The sequence below is a fragment of the Calliopsis andreniformis genome, chromosome 3 (assembly GCF_051401765.1).
Source record: "Calliopsis andreniformis isolate RMS-2024a chromosome 3, iyCalAndr_principal, whole genome shotgun sequence".
Taxonomy (NCBI): Eukaryota; Metazoa; Arthropoda; class Insecta; order Hymenoptera; family Andrenidae; genus Calliopsis; species Calliopsis andreniformis.
The window spans coordinates 5,686,313-5,701,198 of record NC_135064.1 but is presented as its reverse complement, the minus strand read 5'-3'; the positions used below and the strand labels follow the sequence as shown (position 1 = coordinate 5,701,198).

Here is a 14,886-nt window from a genome sequence, read left to right as displayed (position 1 = left end):
ATCATCGGTAAATACTTCAACTTTTGAGTAGTAATTCCTAATACTGTTCTCTTCGGTTGCACATAAAGAATTTTCGATTGAACAATTAGTTCTTATATAAATGTTAAAAGAAATGCTGACTTGTTCGCACTTTTTCGAAATTTTTTTTCCAAGCTTCTACTACTCTGTAATTAATTTTTCTTTTTTCAAATCTGTACATGCAAGTGAAGCTACTACCTTATACCTTAAGGAATACATTTTTTAAGGAATTTCTCTGTTTAGGACTTGCAATGAAAAAATGACACGTCCGTGCATTTTTAACTTTTTTTTTTGGAGAATTTTCACGATGGTTCCTACTAAGACTATAATAAATAATATTTTTTTATCAATTTTAGAAATAGCTCAAAAAATGTACTTTATGTAAGCATTAAAGATTTTTCCAAAAAGATTTTAAATTTGTTTAAAATGAAAAAAACCTTAGGACATTTTTGTTCTATTTTTGCCCTTCTATGTATTTGTAAAATTATAGAATCTTCTAATTGTTAGTTTAGCATGTAGGTATGCTAATTTTAAAGCATTATTATTTTATAATAATATGGAGGTAGATCGGATATTATGCCATGGGACATTTTGTGTTCTATTTAAACTCCCCTATCATCCTTTAAAATATTTCATCATGTATCTGTTATACCCTATACGATACATATGTATAAATGAGCATTCATAAGCGATTAATCTTCTTTTCAGCCACGTTGCTCTTTGTGAGAGATAATGTTCAAAAGAAATTTATGTACGGGTAATAAGTCTAGTTTAAAAAAATGTATAGAACTCATAACTTAATTTGATTAAAAAGAAAGATACGATGATTCGGTGGAAAAAGAATTTCGAAGTGTTATGAGATTCGTTTCAAAATACAATATTTTTATTTTCCCGACTGTTAGAGCAAAAGGAAAATATGAATTACTATCGGTCGCATTTAGACCCCCTCCCTTACTCACTCTCCGAGTTTTTAAAATTTCCTGTCGTTTCGAGGTCCTCTGAATTCACAAATACCTACCAAAAACTGATGACTAAATTCTGTGTATGGATGTGTAAATACAAAGTTAAAATTTAAAGGAGTGTCCTTAGGAATTTCTTTAATTGCATTTTCTTAAAATGCGTCTTCTCGAGTATTTATTATTAGAGTTTCATATTTAAATTCGATGAAATGGCGATGTTATAACGGTTTCGAGAAAATGTTATATAACGTGTCGCAACACTGTACAACATGTCGCAACGCTGCTACTACTGGACACTAAACTTTAAGAACAGATAACCGTTTAAACTTTCAAAAAATCAAGTTTCTTCCTAACATATTTACATGGACTGACAATTGAAAAATATTTTAAAATAAGTTCCATGTCAAAATTTGAAGAAGTAACGAAGTTATTGTTTTAAATTTTTCTCAGTTTTCTCCTCTCATAGAATTTTTCTTAAAACTGTGTTTTTCAAACTGGCTAACATATCTCAAGAATGGATTGAAGAATCTTCTACAAATGTCAAGCATAGATGAAATAATTGTTCTTTTATTATACGAACAAATTTAGGTCGCTATCTACAAAACAAAAATTAGTTTGCTTCATCTTAGTTCAAACAATAGCGATTGATCTATAAATTAAAATCGTGTATGAATTTTTTATTTTGTGTGAATACAACAACGCAAATCATGGCAGCTATTTAAAATATCAAACTACAAGAAACATGCAATTATTTAAATGATAATAAAGATAACATTATACAAATTTAGCTACGATATCTCAAGACATAGCTACATATGTACGCGAAGTTTCAAAGATCTGTAATGATAAAAAATATTTTATACCAAGTATCGCTCTAAAAACGATGGCTCGGTATGGAACTCTTTTAAAACTCTCAAATCGGAGTCCCTAGTTATAGATATAAAGTGAATTGATCAAGGATTAAATGCGGGAGGGACGAAATAAAGCAGATAGCTTCATACAAAAAACATGAATTGTATATATCATACTTGACTGTATATATAAAGGTCTTAAGTTTATGATCTTTCGTCGAAGTGGTTGACATAAATTAACTTAAGTCTAATTTTGATGACGAGCCTTCGATGCAGACACAGAAGAATTACGATACAATTAATAATACAAACGTCGATTCGGAGGCTCGTCACTCTGAAAAAGTCTCGTTTCAACTTAATCAATACATTATTCTAATCATCCCTGCGAATCTCGTTAGTATCGATTCTAGGGAGTATGTACTTATTACGTTTGACTGCGTTCCTCTTTTTTTACCAGTCGATGAAACATTTCTCTGGTTATCAATAGAAAATTATAAAAAGTATAATACAGTTTCATTCGATCACTCTCATTCCAGGCTTTCGTAATATAATTTCCTTACTTACGCCACTAATTTATGTTCACACCATTGTTAGAGACAGGCGCTATTGAGTTCTTTGTCTAGTTCATATTTTATTATGGTTTATTCAGATGTTGGACTAGTTTTGAACAGTCTGACGATGAGTACAGTAACGCCCGCTCTAATCACACCCTTCTACTCTCTATACACAAATGTTATATGATCCTGTATAATTTACACATTAATATCGTTGACAACTTCTTTGCTGAACGTTGTTGAGTCTTCTCAAGTGTTTACTACTAGTTACACAGTCGCTGAATCTTCTAAAATGAAGACTCATTTATATATCAACTTAGTTTTTTAACGTAGTGTTAATCGTGAGGATTTTATAAACTAACAACAGAGAACGTGATCTCACTAGATTCTTACGTAACACATAGAAATATCAACCGTTAAATTATGAGTAGAGACAAATAATGAAAATAATATAAAAATTACGATATACGTATAATTTATCACCATCGAATAAATTTTTCTACAGCTTGATCGCAATTTTAAATATTCTCATATTTTTTTGGATACAATTATTGCTATCTAATACTTTTTTATGTACGATATGGTTACAAAAATTGCTATTTGTTTCAAAGTGAATCATATGTATGTACTAGAACTTTACATATTTCTATGAGTAAAGTAAGAACTATTTATCAAATGCACAATGAGATCGCGTTTTGGTTTGTTCTTTCCTCGGAGAACATTCAATCACTATAGTGTACAGCCAATAATTAATTATTGTGTTACTTCTGGAAATTGGTTCCGTAAATTTAAAAAAAATTTCTAAGATCTAAAACTGTTATAATCAGTCTGGTAAGCACACAATGTTACAAACATAACCGTCATTACATGTATATTACATTCTAGCAACAATATCTCAGTTAAAAATTCATGGTTTCATGTGTGCAAAAATACGAGTGAAAATCATATAAAAAATTGCCTTATTTAATTTACAATTTTACTACACTGATGGCATCTTTTTATATTGTTACTACAATATAATATAGATGAACCATTAGCTATGTATACTGATCAAATAAATGTATAAATTTATCAAATACTATTAAATATGCTTAAACACATATTAACATAGTTTCTAATACTTTCAAATATAAGTTTAGAAATAACTTTAAATAATATAACAGAATCATTCATGGGTACAGTTTACAGCCTATACTGTATTTAATTTTATTACTTATACGTAATGCGATTATAACGCATAATCGCATTATGCGTTATATATACACATTGTATATATATAACATCAAGGTTGTAGACCATCTGAAATGTTATTGCCAGTATAAAATATCTAGATTTGTATAGAAATAAATATAAATGCAGAAATATGGCAGTGATTAGGTATTGTATGTTGTACCCAACCGGTTCGACGGATGTTGTCCGAAGCTATAAAGATTCAATTGTATTTAAAAACGAACCACATAGATACCTAGTACAGCGATTATGGTAAATATGTAGAAACATATAAATTTATGATGAATGCGATAGCACATTGTCGCTTCACTTTGATACCCTGGTTTCAGTTGTAACCTTGCTGGGGTCTGGTAACCTGACAACTAGTTGTGCACCGTTTTGCATAGGTCTGGTACCGTTTAATGCGTTCGTTTTGCCCACCGGCTGTGCTGTTGGGGGTAAAACCTTCTTTGCTCCACTTAGTTTTGGCGAGCAGCACTGTTTATCATCGTAATCGTTCAAATTAATGTTCGTCTGGTTAGGGTAATTCGGTGCCTTTATAGGTGTACTATGTTCATTGTAGCCACAATTTGGCCTTTGTTCAATGAAATTAGAATTTTGGAAGCTTGGTGGCAACATTTTCAGTCCATTACTATGGTCGTTCACATTGCAAAAAGTCTGTTCGACATTCCCTTTGAAGCTTCCTATGTCTTTTTGATCACATTTATATATAGGCGCCGACAGTTGCGTGGAGTTGGTCTTATTTGTGCTCTTATGACTACTTCCTGAATAACTAGTGATGGACTCATTACAAAAGTCACTCAGATAGGTTTGATTTATGTACCAATTGTGTAAACGATGATGTATTTCAGGGAACTGTGGCCTCCGGTTCGCCACCTCGTGCCAGCATTCTATCATCAAGCTATAAATCATTGTAGGACAGTCTTCGGGGCAAGGTAATAATTGCCGTGACCTGATCATGTCTATTACTTCTTGATTATTGTATCCATAATATGGCTATAAATGAAAAAGATAACATTTCAGTATTCCATAATACGAGTTAGAAAACTAAATTGAATAATATTATATTGTATTGTATTACCTGTAAACCATAACTATAAATTTCCCACAATACGACTCCGAAACTCCATACATCTGATTCTGTCGTAAATTTGCCGTAAACAATTGATTCTGGAGGCATCCATCGAACTGGTAACAGGCTTTTAGATTGGACTCTATAATAGTCACTACTGTATATATCTCGTGATAACCCAAAATCGGAGATTTTGACTGTTAAATTATCTCCAACTAAACAATTTCTAGCGGCTAAGTCTCGATGAACATAATGGTGGCTGGCTAAATATTCCATACCTAGAAAATTAATTACTTAAGTAAAATGGGTAAATTCAATTTGTCGGATAAGTATAAAATAATGACTAACCAGATGCAATTTGTAGAGCAATATGCAAAAATTCTGGTTGCTCCAAAATCTTGCCGCTGCTATTGTTTAGCGGAACATCTGATCTTGGTGAATGACAAATAAGAAATTCGTGTAGATCTCCTTGGGTCATGTATTCGAACAACATACACATTGGTTCTCCTTTCAGTATTACACCAAGCAAGCAAATAATATTTGGGTGCCTAAGGTCTGTCATAAGATCAACTTCTCGTTTGAAGTCACTTTGTGTCTTTGGACTTGCATTTTCTTTTAATGTTTTCACTGCCACATAAATTGGTGATTCGCATTTGTTGCCTGTTTGCAACTCTCCTTTGTATACTTTACCTAGAAAGTACGTGAGAAATTATGTTTTTATTCATATGATAAATTCTTAAAAAAGAAGTTTATACTTACCAAAAGCTCCTTCCCCGAGCTCTTGTAGAAGCACAACGTTATTTGTAGTAAATTGTGGTACTCTGTTAGTGGATGTTCGACTACTACCACTGCTTAATGTGCCAGTCCCTGGAGTGGCATTTCCAGGACCAGCTAAAAGAGAACTCATTTCCATAGGTTGCGTCGTGTTTCGTCTTCCATCATATATATTTTTGTCACACTGTATACCCGTCAACATCTATCAAATGAAAGGTAAAGTAGAACGATTATTCATAGACTCTTTTTTTATAGATTGTATGAAGTCTTACTTTGTTTGATGGAAAGTGATTCATTTGTCTCGTAGACTTTCTGCTTCTATAACAGCAGCAATAACAGATCAATATGACAACAAATCCTCCAGTTAATACAAAACCAACAACTGCATAGATCCATAAGTTTTCAACTGCAAGAAAATGAATTGTTTGTATGAATTTATATAGTGTATTTTTCTTTCACTTGTCAGTCAATGGTACTTACCGCATTTTGGTATATCACAAAATTCTTTCTGTGTTTTATTATTAACGTAAACATAACACCACGGTTGTGATTCATTATCACCTGGATTACGACAATACGAATGTTGTCCAGCTAATTCGGGATAATCAGAAATTGGCAGATTGAAAAGAGAATTCAACCATTGCAAACATGGTCTCCCGCTAATACTCGTTTTCACGATACCTCGGTAAGACTTTCCACTTCCCCAATAACAATGGTCATCTGCAAGTAATACAGATTTGTAAAAACTTTACTTTTTAGACAAGGAATTACATAAAGTAGAACTGAGCTGATTTTATCTCAATGAGAAGTTATTTGAATTAGAATAATAATATTATTTTATTTAATATAAAAAATAATATAATGGTTTCTAATATAATGGAAATGTTCAACAAATGATAAAGATGAGGTAAAGTAAATACTAAGTTATGATATTGGATACGTATGCATGTACGCGGTTGTGCACCAAATTAATTTTACGCAACTAATTAGTTTTTAAACAATACTTTCTTATATATTTTATTATATTGTATAAGAAGACGCTTCGCTGATGGTTTCTCGATAGAGTTCGAAAGAAATCTGATTCTCGTTGAGTAAAACTTAAGCAAAGCTGCTTTATGGTTAAAAACTATTGGTTGAAGATATTTGTAGCCGGAAGGGCTAAAGAACCTGGTGATTTCAACAAGGATAGGCAGTGACGGTAATAAGAGAAGGAGAAAGTAAGTTAATAGACTTTTGAACATCATCACAGAAATTGCGCTTTTTAAAACGTGGTCCCTCGACATTTAGGGTATAGTTGTGCAACAACCCTGCGCACTTGGTTAAATTTATGGTCACTTAAAAAACCTTCGATTCTGACAAAACGCTAAGCTAACAATAGTTAGAATGTGACAAATCTCGTACACGGCAATATTGTTAAAGGACTTCAATATCCGACTATGTAAGTGCTCATGGCTACCAAGAGTGGTCAATAAGGTTGCAATTCAGACGTGCGAAACCTCTGGACCTAGTAGTGCTCGATTAAAGCGTACGGCTAAGCGGATAACATCCTGAATTTATGATATGGCCATTACTGATGAAAATAAGGAGTTAGGTATCAATAATATACGTGTTCAACAGAAGTTAATTTTTCCACTAATTTAGTTATTTAATGCATCGACTCCTTGCTCATTCAATTGCTGATAAGTAAATTCGCAGCAGTTATGCCTCAAAAGTAGCGGTATTTTTGGCGACCATATCATAAACTCGTTTCAAGAGAAATCCTAACAGATGTTAATATAACTTTATTTATATGATACTTAACTCCGAAAAGAGTATTGAAATAGTAAATTACTTACTTTCTTGGACATTGTTCACTGTGGAAAGTCCAAGACTTAAACAATCACGAGCCTCAGGGGTATCTTCCATTGGTAAATCAGAACAGTTGATTAAAGGCACTTGATGTCCAATCAGTGGATGTCTTTTCGCAATTGCGTATTCTTTTCTACATAATTCATTCTCTAACATTTCACATTCTTGTCGGCAAATTCGTCGTAACTTACGATTAATTTCGTTTTTGTTAAATGATTGTGTATCACCATAGTTATGCCCAATCATTTTTTTACTGGAAGGTTTCCCATCTTTATATGGATCAAATTCGGAACTAGGCCTCAGTGTGGGACTGCGTTTTTTGCGAATACCATGCGATCGTGCAATATCATCTGCGTCATCTCCGTCACCTACATCCTTTGATAGATCACCCTGATTATTATTTAAAAGGTGAAATAAGCTCTTTGAATTTTTAAGTTTGAGAATACTGGCAGGATCACGGCATATTGGAAATGCGGAGTAGCATAGAGATGGTTTGGCATATCCTTCACAATTTGATGAAACCTCACTGAAATACAAAACATTAAAATACAGTTTAATAGATTACTGGTGAATATTATTAATAGCATGACTTATTAATATTTATCACTTACTTTGAATATTCAATAACACCAAACGCTTTCATTAATTTGTCATCCAATATTTCTTGCGTCATTGGATATGGAATATAAACCAACTGATTTTCTAAAAACTGTGCACATGTTTTTCCTACATATACCTAAAAAAGAATAATACAGTGAATAATTTTATGTTAATTTATTTTCATTATACAATATTTATAAAATATTAATAATCTAAGCTTGAAAAATCTAGTACTAAAGGCATCTTTCATGTACCTCGCATTTCCCTTCTTGATTGTCTTTTCTCCCAGGTGATAATTGCATATTGACGTTTCTAAGGCCGCCGATTGTATGAACGTCAGTAGTACCAGATTGAAAACTAGTTGGTTGTGGACTTGGTGATAATATAAATGGAAATGTTGATGCCACATGGGCGATCCTTGGTGTTGACATTCTAATTCCTGTGAGGTCCATCCCATCTCCAGGTCTAATGCTGCTCATAAAACAATATTACTTCACTATAGTTTCATAACATCATATAGATTTTGATAATTCATTGAATAGGTTCAATGTGTAATAATTTTCACTGTAATATTCCACAAAATAATATGTTTAATGCACTATATAATTACACAGAGGCTCACAAATGATATAAGATGAAAATAATTATTTATTATGCCATTTCATGAATATTTTCTGTCATGATTTCATTAAAAACACACGATTGTTTTTTTTCCAAAACATAACCTTAAACAAATATAACCTCAACGAAATACAACAAAAGTGTATGTTTAACTTCGAAATAAAAACAAAGAAATTCTTAATGGTCAAATTTTTATTCTTCTTGTGTTAAGTACATTTCAGTGTTTGTGTTATTGTAATAAAAATATTGATTGTTTTTTGTCTCAAAGTGGTTAAAACAAAGAATGTTCACCTTGTCTCTGCAACATTAGTAATATTTTGGACACTATTTATGGCACGTACAAAAATACACGTATTTTGCAACAATACTAGGTACAAGAGTAGCTTCATTATTATAAATTATTTATCAAAACATTTAATTTTAACAGAAAGCTTGTGTCATTTGACACCACACCCGGCGTCCATTTGTAAACTGTCGCTAATCGTGGTTTTTGGCGGCCAAATAAGAAATTATCAAAAATTATCATTTTTTAGAAGACTATCACATTTGTAATAACAAATTTTATGAAATATTACATATTTTACAACATTTAAAGTTTTTCACAGATTTTTTATAAGATTATTAGAAATTGGAAATTGTATCTCTTGGAGTATACAAGGTGTTCTAAAATGTTTGAATCTATCAAGATTAATTATATGTATAAATAAAGGGTGCTCTGTGATAATTGTATTGATTCAGCATCTAAAAACAATAAAAAGATTTCATACAAACATATGTTCTATTTGATCTTGTTTACGAGACATAGTAACGTTTGTGTTCTATTATTTCTTATCTGCATAATTATCTCCATAGCAGGAATGCATGTATGGAGGCATTCAATACTCTGCTAATCCTTCCTGATATTATCTATTTAAATTTGTTGAAACTCTTGTTTAATTTTTTATCAGAGTTATTTCAATATTTTTAACTGGCATTGTGTATGTACAATGGATTCTAAATGTTTCTATACAGAGTGTATCGAAAATTGTAATACAAACTGAAAGAGGAACATTCTTCATATTAAAGTAAGTGAAACATATAGAATGACAATTTTACATACAAGTCTTTGTTTTCAAAACGTTCAGTGATGATTTGTATAAAAAAGATCTATTAAAGATATAGTAAAAATAACTGCTCCTATTGCAGGAGTTTTTGAAAGATAAAGATTCTTAAGTCAGTCTATCGGATACGAAAAGAATATGTGTCAGGAGGAATATCGTCTACAAAGAGAACGAAGTTTCGCTAGGAAATAAAAGAAGTAGACGATATTGATAAAAATGCAATAAGATGCATACTTCATCAATTTTTCCATCGCAACGAGGTAGTCACAATTAAGAAAGTTTTAGAAGTGGTTAATGCCGACCCTACTTTACCCAGTTTCAAGAAAAATTTGTTTTATAAATTATTAAAAATATTAATTGCAAGCTTCGAGCGCTGTAAATACCTATTGCTACTAATTTAAAAGCAATAACGCTTTCGATTAAGAACCAAATTTAATGGTAACAACGTTATATAAAGGCACACTAAAAGTTGCAGCGTATAAAAAAGTACTGAAGTTAAAAATAATTGAGTAGTTCGAACATTCTATTTTTGGAACTTTTTCAATGTCTCCAAAATGCCTGATCCTCCTTTCATACAACATGTATAAATAAAAGATGCCCATGGAGTGGCTCTTACAACTAGAAGCATCCAATAAAAAAATTAAGTGGTTTCTCGATCGCACAACGCCTAAAGCTCTAATGCATTTCATTATGGAAGTAGGGTCTGGAGGACACTGCACAAAGTCCTTGTTCAGGAAACTGACTCATAAATTCTAAAAGTTCTTCGCTTGGTGTATGGTCTTAGCATGCGTCATTTGTCGTAGAGGGTAGTATTGTATGAAACTCGAGTATTTGAAACATCAAGGCGCGACCTTAAAGACTGAGTCTTTAAGACTAATATTGTATAAAACTCAAGTTTCCAAAGCTAAAAGGCTGAAAGTTTAAGGTTCAGTCCTCGAAACTCTTGAGATTAAAGCATAAGTAAGGTAAATCTATACTGTATACTATTGCATAAAGGGATAAAGTTGCTTTGGTTTTAAAGGATAAATACTGAAACTACTAAATTGATTTGGAAAATTCCCTTACTGTTTAAAAGGTTATTTCTTCCTGAGTGATATAGGCTATATTTTATATTGTATTATGTTTTGTTATGAGAGGAATACTGATAGATGCAGAAAAAGAAAATATTTCGGACCTAGCACTGATCCACGCGTCACGCATCGTTTAAAAATTTTAAACACGCTTTTACTATATCTGTGCTATTTTTAAACCATTAAACTCAGTCAATCCGCGACATTCGTGCAAGCGAAGTAGCGGGAGAGAGTTAGTGAACAATAATTTGGCGATATTAATGATTTTAATTGTAAAAGTCTAATAAATTGTTGGACGACCAACATTTTGTTAGCTCTGCGTCATCGCTAAGCACTTTTAATTACTCCTGTTTTTACTTTCTATGTCAAAGTTCAAATTCTTCAGGGTTACTACTAGTTATCTAAGGATTCTAAATATATAGTTGACCTTTCTTCACCATACTCAATAGTCTATGTAAAAGTACATCCTTAGACATTTTTAGATATTATATTAGATTCTACTTTACTCTACTTTAACTCAGTCTCATCCATACCACAGTTGTGTATTCTAGTTGCACTTATTACAGGTTGCCACATCAATTAGCTTAATATTTAGTTATAATCGCTGTTGTAAATAGAAACGTTATCGAAATATATTATATTGTAAAGTATAATCGGTTTATGGCGTTTCTCACTCGGGAATTCAACAATATATTCAGTAGGCTCTTATTAATTTTCTTAAACAGATAATCGTGATTTTAATCACATAGAAGTCTGAGTTCTTGTGTACTCAGTCTGTTCCTGTTTTTTAGTGATTAAATTATCAGCTTTTAAGAATTATTGTTCACTTGAAATACTCATGGCTGGAACTGACAAAAGGTGGGAGAAATATTTGCCAATGGTTTAATGCTCCAGGGTCCATAGAGTATTTGAAGTTCAATATATTCTGTTCTTTTCTTATGTATGTACAGAGAATCTAGAACCTCTTTTACATGAACAGCACATAGCGCGTTCTAAGTGTTGAGTTCTAACGAATTAGTATAGTTTTAATAAGAGCTAAATGATTGACATTGAATAAAATAATAGTCTTTAAACATTTATTTTCTTTTTGCATAAAATAATAAAGTGTATAAATTTGGACACTTATGCTGCTATCTCGACTGTATGTATAATATGTGGATTTACACATTTGAATAGTAGTGAAAAATTGTCAAATTTAAAAATTTTATAGTTTTCCAAATTTGACGTAATAAATACTATATTAAAACATTGCCATTTTACATTTTGATTCTTTTGTCCGATTTTAGTTAAATCGGTATTAGAGGAGTAAAATTTTCCCTTAAATACGAAGTTGTCAAACTGTAAAAATTTCATGTTTGAAGAACTTTTTTTATTGTTTTTAAATGCTGAATCAGTCTCTAAATTATTGTTCACTTATCAAGGGATACCCTGTATTTTGTACATGTATTAAATTAAGTGTACATGTGTTCATAAAATTTTAATAGAACTTGAAATCTAAATTCAATATGGTACTGAAAGCATTTCGGATATACTTCTGAAAAAAGTAACCTTGTGTCGTGTATTTTTAAACTCTGACCCAGAAATTAACTGATGTAATAATTTCCGATTTTTATGAAACTTGGCCGGATTGTAGAGAGTCAAAAATATTGGTTATGTATTTTTTATTATTGGTTCTTATTAGTGTTGAAGAAGTGAAACCCGTCTCCATAGTTTGGGGTTGACAATATATTTGGTCTAATATCTTGGGGACGTATGTTTGGATGTATAAAAATGTTAATGAAGTGACTCCCTATATAGGGTGTTTCTGAACGGCACGGCATAACTTTAAGGGATGATTTTAAACACCAAAGTAAGACGCAAATCAAGAATAATAATTTCGCGTTTGAGGTTTCATTTGTTAGTTATAGGCGTCTAAAAATCTGGTGGAAATTACCAGAAATGAGTCTACGCGGAGGTCTTGAACAGTGATTGTCCGCACGGCAGTGTAAATCACTCACCATCAAACAGCTGATTCATCCCCTTCTTTGCATCAGGGCTACACTGCCATGTGGACAATCACTGCTTAAGGCTTCCGCGCGGTAAACCTCATTTCTGGTAATTTTCACCAGATTTTTAGACGCTTATAACTAACAAATGAAGCTTCAAACACGAAATCGTTATTATTGATTTTTATTTTATTTTGATGTCTAGAATCACACTTCAAAGTTATGCCGTGCTGTTCAGAAATACCCTATATATTCTTGAAATAAGTTTAAAAAAATATTTCAAATTCAATACCTACATTCTGTATATTCTTACTTCATTCATCTGCGATATACATAATAGAATATAAGTAATTTTCTATCTAAGTAAATGATACTTGAATAAATTCTTGCATGAACAATTTCTTATTGGAATAAATTTTTATACAGATAAATTCTCATTCGATTGGGCGTTTATTCGTTAATGTCCAATACTAGTAGTTACTATAGGTTGAGACACAAAAATACGGATATTTTAAATGTAAAAATAAATATTTTATAAATTTCGTATTTACCTATCGAGAAAATCGTTGCCACCAGTCATATCCGGAGAAAATTTGTCGTCATCTTGGCCCATAGAATGTTCAGGATGAATGGGTACTGTAAAATAAAATGTTACTAAAATTAAAACTATATATTTTATATTTTTTGAATTTCATCGAAACAATAAAAGAATTTATAAAAGTAATTGATTATAACAGTCAGAATAATTAATATTTGAATATTTTCGAGGTTCGCTAGCGTTATTTATGTGGTCTGCATACAAAGTAACATATTTTAATTTATAAATGCTCTTACATCGAAGAGTATATATGTATACTGAACTGAAATATTGTTGAAAAATAATATCAGTTTTAAAACAGTTCGTGTTCTTTCTAAAACATATTTGCACATCATTTTAACAATGTCAGTGTTTATATCTGATACAATATTTTCTTGTTATAAGATCGTTATTACAATCACTACATGTTAAATTATTTATAGTACATGAGTTTAAACTTGCATGCATTATGGTTACGTCTCAGAGAAAGAAATATGTGCATACACGTGTGCATCCTCTTCTACCCAGCCCTCAAGATTCTCATACAAAGTACGTGCATACTTATGCCAATTACAAGATTCGCAAGTTATTATGAAAAATAGAAGCTGGAATTCATACATTTCAGAATACATCTTAGAAAAATTATGAATACAAAATTACATTCAACCATGTACACATACATTAGATTTTCATACATTCGAGCTGTACAGTGATAATAATGCAATATTGTAAAATGTTTAAATTAATGTTATAGAATGAAACATTAATTTATTTGATACAGTTCTAGGTTGATTATGAATTTATGGTTAATAACAATTTGAAAGTTTTAAAATACGCGGCGACTCCCATGTGTAGTCTACGGTTGCCCTTAAGTCGAAAATGATTCTAAGGAATGCTTCCGAGATAGAGAACATACTCATACACTATACAATAATTTTCAAGCAGAACACGCAATTTACATAAAGGCTTTTGCAATACTAATTTACCAAACCTATTACCTTATAGGTAACTTTTTAGAATTTTTGCGAAAAGCATTCATCCATTACGATTTTACCATCCTCATGAAATAATTAGTCATATTCATAATGTTTGTAATATTACAAAACTATAGAAATTGACTGACAAGCAATAATTAACGATTTCACAACAACAATAAATTCCAATCAAACCTTTAAATCAGTTTTGCGTACAATGTGCCCACACGGAACGCGATATCGAACAACGTTTTTAGCGAAGGAATTTGCAAACAGATCTTATCTTGTGTATTTTGGACAACGATTTTGGCTGTTGATCATCTCGGTGACGACGACGACGATACAAAAGGAAATGGTTTATTTTGTTTAACGTTAGATATTCTTTCTTAGATTTGAATGTGCTTGACAAGAGAAATTCCCACAATGCTATGCATTATTGAGACACGTGGACCAATAAAGAGAAACATTTCGAAAATTTCAACTCCGGAACGTAACAATACTTTTCATGGTAAATGAATCATCCACGATAATTACCTAAGGTAAAAAGTCTAACTTCGTCTTTTAATTCAACTGTCATCTTTCACATTCACTGTGGATGAATCATTCGCGATACATATCCAAAGCGACAAAATGTAAAATTGCCTTAACGCTTC

General features: G+C 31.5%; 1 protein-coding gene across 1 annotated transcript in view; it reads right to left on the bottom strand.

The window, feature by feature from the left end:
• Positions 1–3,501: 3,501 nt before the first annotated feature.
• Positions 3,502–14,886, bottom strand: part of Ror (tyrosine-protein kinase transmembrane receptor Ror) — a 444,527-nt gene continuing 433,142 nt past the window's right edge. The window contains exons 5-14 of the mRNA XM_076393053.1: positions 13,234–13,318; positions 8,161–8,377; positions 7,918–8,042; positions 7,294–7,832; positions 5,939–6,178; positions 5,731–5,864; positions 5,444–5,660; positions 5,033–5,374; positions 4,694–4,962; positions 3,502–4,608 (exon numbers count right to left, since the gene is read on the bottom strand). Coding sequence (XP_076249168.1) covers positions 3,919–4,608; positions 4,694–4,962; positions 5,033–5,374; positions 5,444–5,660; positions 5,731–5,864; positions 5,939–6,178; positions 7,294–7,832; positions 7,918–8,042; positions 8,161–8,377; positions 13,234–13,318 — 2,858 coding nt within the window. The 3' untranslated portion in view covers positions 3,502–3,918. The remainder of the gene's footprint in view (positions 4,609–4,693; positions 4,963–5,032; positions 5,375–5,443; positions 5,661–5,730; positions 5,865–5,938; positions 6,179–7,293; positions 7,833–7,917; positions 8,043–8,160; positions 8,378–13,233; positions 13,319–14,886) is intronic.